General features: G+C 45.6%; 1 protein-coding gene across 1 annotated transcript in view; it reads right to left on the reverse strand.

Moving 5' to 3' along the window:
- Window positions 1-5,918, reverse strand: part of LOC105514811 (caspase recruitment domain-containing protein 8) — a 26,665-nt gene that overhangs the window by 20,234 nt on the left and 513 nt on the right. The window contains exons 2-5 of the mRNA XM_011946472.1: window positions 3,881-5,400; window positions 3,094-3,244; window positions 2,229-2,458; window positions 1,890-2,149 (exon numbers count right to left, since the gene is read on the reverse strand). Coding sequence (XP_011801862.1) covers window positions 1,890-2,149; window positions 2,229-2,458; window positions 3,094-3,244; window positions 3,881-3,941 — 702 coding nt within the window. The 5' untranslated portion in view covers window positions 3,942-5,400. The remainder of the gene's footprint in view (window positions 1-1,889; window positions 2,150-2,228; window positions 2,459-3,093; window positions 3,245-3,880; window positions 5,401-5,918) is intronic.

The following is a 5,918-nucleotide window of genomic DNA, read 5'->3' on the forward strand; positions in this document are numbered from 1 at the left end:
AAAAAAAAAAAAAAAAAGATCAGGGTGTTATGACACCCCCAAAGGAACATAGTAATTCTCTACCAATGGATCCTAACCAAAATGAAATTTGTAAAGGGCCAGATAAATAATTCAAAAGATGGAACTTAAAGAAGCTCAAGAAGAGATGCAAGATAAATCTGAAAGCCAATACAACGAAATCTGAAAATTCATTCAGGATGTGAACTAGAGATTTACCAAGGAGACAGATATCTTAAAAAAATTAACATCTAGAGATGTTGAAAAATTCAACATTTCATTTTTCATTGAAAAAATTACAAAATACAGTGGAAAGTTTTAATCATAGACTACACCAAGCAGAGGAGAGAACCTGAAGTCTTTTTAATTAACCCAGTCAGACTAAAATAAAATAATAAATAAAAAAGAAGTATGGGGCTACATAAAGCAACGAAACTTATGAATCATCAGTATTTCCAAGGGAGAAGAAAAAGGGAAAAATTTAGAATCTAAGAAAATAATTGGCAAACATTTTCCTAGCCTAGCAAGATATTGAAAGATCTGAATACAGGAGGCCCAAATCATCACCACTAAAATACCCTGCAACATGAACTTCACCACGATATGGAGTCATCAGACTGTCTAACACCAAGTGAAGGGAAATATCTGAAAATCAGAAAGAGAAAAGCATCTAGTCACCTAGAAAGGAAACTCCATTCGATTAACAGTCGACATCTCAGCAGGAACCTTATGAGCCAGAAGAGAATGGAGTTGTATTTTCAAACTGCTTTAAAAAACCCTGCCAACCACAGACGCCACCACGCCCGACTAATTTTTGTATTTTTAGTAGAGATGGGGTTTCACCATGTTGGCCAGGCTGGTCTCAAACTCCCGACCTCAGGTGATCCTCCCACCTGGGCCTCCCAAAGTGCTGGGATTACAGGCGAGATCCGTCGCGCACAGCCAATTTTCTCTTGTATTTAAATTACCCAGAATTACCACCTTAAATACAGCCAGGCATGCTCCTGCCTCTTGTGATTGGGATCCAAAGGTGTGAGGCGCCAGGACAGTCAAGTTTAATGAAATCTTCCTGGCATAATCTTCGCACCAAGGCTGGAGGCACAGAAGCAGCATTTTATTCAGAAACACAGCAGCTATGGAGCTGCAGAAACCAGAACATGTGCTTCATCCCTAACCAAACAGAGGGTGTGGGACCATCAGCCTTTTGTAAATGCACTAGAGGGAGATGCCACTGAATGGAAGGAGTACCTCAGAGATGTGAGCGAGTGTGAGACTGTCATTCAGATATTATCCGTCTAAAATTTGGTGAGAGGCTGGGCACGGTGGCTTGTGTCTGTAATCTCAGCATTTTGGGAGGCTGAGGCAGGAGGATCACTTAAGGTCAGGAGTTTAAGACCAGCCTGGCCCAGATAGTGAAACCTGTCCCTACTAAAAATACAAAAAATTAGCTGGGCGTCGTGGCACGTGCCTGTAATCCCAGCTACTCAGGAGGTTGAGACAGGAGAATTGCTTGAACCCAGGAGGAGGCGGAGGTTGTAGTGAACTGAGATTGTGCCACTGCATTCCAGCTTGGGTGACAGAGCAAGACCCTGTCTCAGAAACAAAATAAAATAAAATAAAATTTGGTGAGAGAATCTCTGCATATTACTTCTTCTAACCATCTCCTCCTTGAGAGCCAGAAGAGGAAGGTTCCTTCCCAGTAGTCCTGAATTTCGACGGGGATTCTTGCATGTGGCTCAATATTCAGCACCTATAGGTGACCCTCGGGGGGGTGATCCATGTTCTCTCCATGAAAACTGTGTCTTGCCCTTTCTGTTCCACTGGAGGGGCCGAGGGGATAACCTGGAAATATCATTGTCATCTTCTCTGGTCTCCTAAATCGCTCAGCTTACCTTCGTCAGCAAGGCGTCGCTGGGGACAAGGTACAAGTGGAACTTAACGTCTTCAGGGTGGGGGTGAAAATAGAGCAACGTGTTGGAGGTGATGGGGATGGAGAGGCGAGTCCCCCTGGCGATCCGCAGCAGGATGCCCATCAGAGAGAAGCTGGGGTTTTCCAGGACAGCATAGAAAGGCTCCACCCGGCTTGGCTGCTCCAGGGCCATCCCTTCATCCTTAAAATGGGCCACCAGGAACCAGGAGACGTCCACCTCACCTGCCGCAGGAGAACCGCAACAGCAGTGAGACAGCACGCACCCCGGCAGCCCCCACAGCCTCCGCTCACCCCGCATTACCTTGGAGGGAGATGAAGTGGGGGAGGTGGATTTCGGCCACAGCCTCCTCTGGCTCTGCAGTGATGGCAAACAAGGGGCCAGCCACCAGCCACTGTTCATGGTGCTGCAGGTCCAGGCCCAGGTGCTGACTCCAGGAACCAAACACAATCGTCACCGTGACCGCATCCCTTACCACGAAGCCGAGGCCGGTGGCTGACCACAGATACCAGCCAGCAGTGGGGAACCGAAGGCTGAAAGGAGCCAGAGTGATGTCATGACGGGAGAACCCCAGGAACTGGATTTACGCAGCGATGTGCAGAGGGAGGTGGGATTTGAAGTGAGGTGAGGTTCAGAACCCATCTGCGACTTTCACTGCATTAGAAAACGCTGGGGAGTTCATTAACCTCTCTGGGCCCCAATTTCTCTGCATTCTATATATGTTGACATTAAAATATCAATTTTGCGGCGCACGGAATAAACATATTATTGATGAAATGTCAGCTATCATAAGGGACGGAGCCGATACGCTTCCATTTTTATTTTTATATTATTTAATTATTTTTGAGATGAATTCTCGCTCTGTCACCTAGGCTGCAGTGCCGTGGTAAGGTCTCATCTCACTGTAACCTCTGACTCCTGGGTTCAAGCAATTCTCCTTTCTCAGCCTCCTGATTAGCTGGGACTGCAGGCGGGTGCTACCACGCTTGGTTAATTTTTGTATTTTTAGTAGAGACAGGATTTCATCATGTTGGCCATGCTGGTATCGAACTCCTGACCTCATGGTCCACCCTCCTCGGCCTCCCAAAGTGCTGAGTCACCACACCAGGCCTACACACTTCCTTTATCTCAGAGCAGTTTTCAAATCATCAGCATCTTCCGTTCTTACCTGTATGTGTTTGTGCTCTTATCAATCAACTCAACATCCACATTTCCTTCAGGCCCCAGAAACTGATGATTTGTGTAACCTTGTTCAACCTCAAAACCGAGTTTAGCAGCATAAGAGGAAACTATTTGATTCTCTTCTGAGCAAATATCTCCTGAAAAGAAAATACTAGACATGTAAGAGGTAAAGAGTTGGAAGAGGCATGGCCTGAAGGACTCCTGGAGGCTGAATTACACAGATGCTGTTGGGAATACAGATATCAAATAAGAACAGAGAGTGACCAGAATATGCAGTTCTGCTTCTTTGAATCTAGACAAGGAAAGGCACAAGAATATTCTCTGTCGTGACTAAAAGTATACCCCAAATTCCACAGGGCTTTCTGGGCTGGACAGCTTTGGTAGGAGGCACCGTTTGCTGAGGACTGGAACCAATGCACCTACATTTCTACTGGCCCCAGGTAGCAGATGACACCTTCTGCTGGTGAGGCAAGTCCAGGTCAGAAAAGGATCGACCTTTTCGCAAGGTGAAACAGCGTGCATCCTTCCTAGTCCCTGCTGCTGTCCCCAGCCACCAGGACCATCCCCGGTTCCCCTGAGCATTTCCGTGCCCCAGCGGTGAGAGGCTTACATGTCCCCATTTAAACTGCACAGTGCACTGTGGCCAAGGTAAGGAAAATCACTCCTGATCTCTTCACTGCACAAAAGACCCTAAATTGTCTTCTCCACATAAAATAACAGAACATTTCCATCAATCCATATGCCCTTCAATCCTCTCCCTATTAGTCCATTACCTGATTCTTGTCCCTCTGAAGATTCCTGCTGTTCTGATACACTGGAGGTTGGGATCCCCATGCCACAAAAAGATGAAAAATATCAAGAATTAGTTGATGAAGATGAAGACGATGTTATTAAAAACTAGAGCTGCACTGTCCAGTAGAGTAGCCACTACCCAGATGTGTGGTTTAAATTTGTATGAATTAAACTTAGGTAAACTTTGGTTTCTCAGTTGCACCATCCACATTTCAACTTCTCGAACACCTACATGTCACTCATGGCGACAACACTGTGTAGCAGAGAACAGAACACTCCTGTCATCACAGAAAGTTCTCTTGGGACGGATCTAGACTATCAAAAAATAGAAGACATTTTGAATGAAGAGATCTTTATCCAGATTTATAAATAATAGAGCTAAGGTGCTCCCTAGAGCCAAATATATCTCGGCGTCTCTCCCTCTTCTCTTTGTGCTGTGCTCATGTTCAACGTGGACACAGCCAGCTTCTCTGGCTTAAATTGATTGCTCCAATTGGTATCATATGATGTTGGAATCAAAGACTGAAGCAGTAATTCACCAATGCACAAAACGCATGCATTTATATTCCAAGTTAATTCCAAACTTGACCACACCTGGGAAGCTTTAAAAACCACCCAATACCCAGGTCACAGCCCACACCAATTGAATCAGAAGTCTGGAGGTGGCACCAAAGCATCGGGGCTTTCAAAGACTCACAGGTGATTCCAATATTAGCCAACATGGGCTCCATGATCTACAGCGTGAGCCAGTGGTTCGTCAGGCCCCTGGAGAGAAATCTGCCCTAACACAGGCGATCCCTTCTGGAGGAAGGCAACCAACTCCATCAAATTCTCTGCCTTTGATCTATTCCTCGAGGCGTCTGTTTATTTCAATGTGAAAGAGACCAGCAGAAAAATTGACACGTGGATTAGGTTTAAAAAGAACAGGTACCTGGAGAAGCGGGATGAAGAGAAAGGCTTTACAGCGCTTTTCTCAGAAGGGTTGTGTAGGCAAGTCAAGCATGGAGAGACCCTTGGCCTGACATCCTAAGACTGGTTGCTGTTTGCGGCTACACATTTTGCTGTGGATTCGGGTAGCTACAGGCAAAGCAGCAAGAGTAAACATGCCATTTTATAGTCTCTCTCCTGGTGCATGTGCATGCTGGAGTCTGCCTGCTGAGGAGGGGTTTAGAAGGTGGGAGGAAGCCAGCGCAGAAATGCAGACAGCGCATCTCAGATCTTGAGAGCCGACGGTTCCATTTTCAGGGACTTTGCAACCAAGTTGTTCCACACAACCATTAGTCTAAATTAAACGATACAAGCTAACATTTAAATAAATAAAAACAAAAGTAATACATGCTAAAACATACCAATTTCCACTCATTTTTCTACACTGTCCAGCAGTCTATGCCCTTGAGGTTATTTATGTCTATCGTATCTGTGTGGTGAAAGTCGGATGAGAGACTTCTGCACGTGTCCTCCCAACTCCTTCACCAGGGGCTTCACGTTGGTAGTTTGAAACCTGCCACGATGGGGATATTCAACCCTTGGAAATTGGCATACGCTACAAAGAGATCCATTCTCCCCTCCCCGGTGTTAAATCTCAGGACTCCACTGCGGCCTTCAGCCTCATCATCAGGCAGTTTCCTAGAGAATGAGGTTGGTTTTAGGCGTTGGGTAACAGCTCAACCAATAACCCACTGGTCTTTGATTGCATTGCTCATTGCCTTTTTGGGTATAGGTTCTCCAGACACCTCCATGGAAGAAAATGTCATTGCCCAAGGTTTGCTTCAAAAATTTCTGGATTCTTTGCTAGTATTGCATAAGCTCATTCATTCTCCCCTGAGTTCGATGAAAAACACCCAAATTCCTCTCATTCACATGTTCCTCTATGATATTAAGACACAGCGTCCAATAGTTTTCCAATGGAATAGCTTTTCTTTCTTTCTTTCTTTTTTTTTTTTTTGAGATGGAGTCTCGCTCTGTCGCCCAGGCTGGAGTGCAGTGGCGCGATCTCGGCTCACTGCAAGCTCCGCCTCC

The sequence above is a fragment of the Colobus angolensis genome, unplaced genomic scaffold (assembly GCF_000951035.1).
Source record: "Colobus angolensis palliatus isolate OR3802 unplaced genomic scaffold, Cang.pa_1.0 Scaffold25, whole genome shotgun sequence".
Taxonomy (NCBI): domain Eukaryota; kingdom Metazoa; phylum Chordata; class Mammalia; order Primates; family Cercopithecidae; genus Colobus; species Colobus angolensis.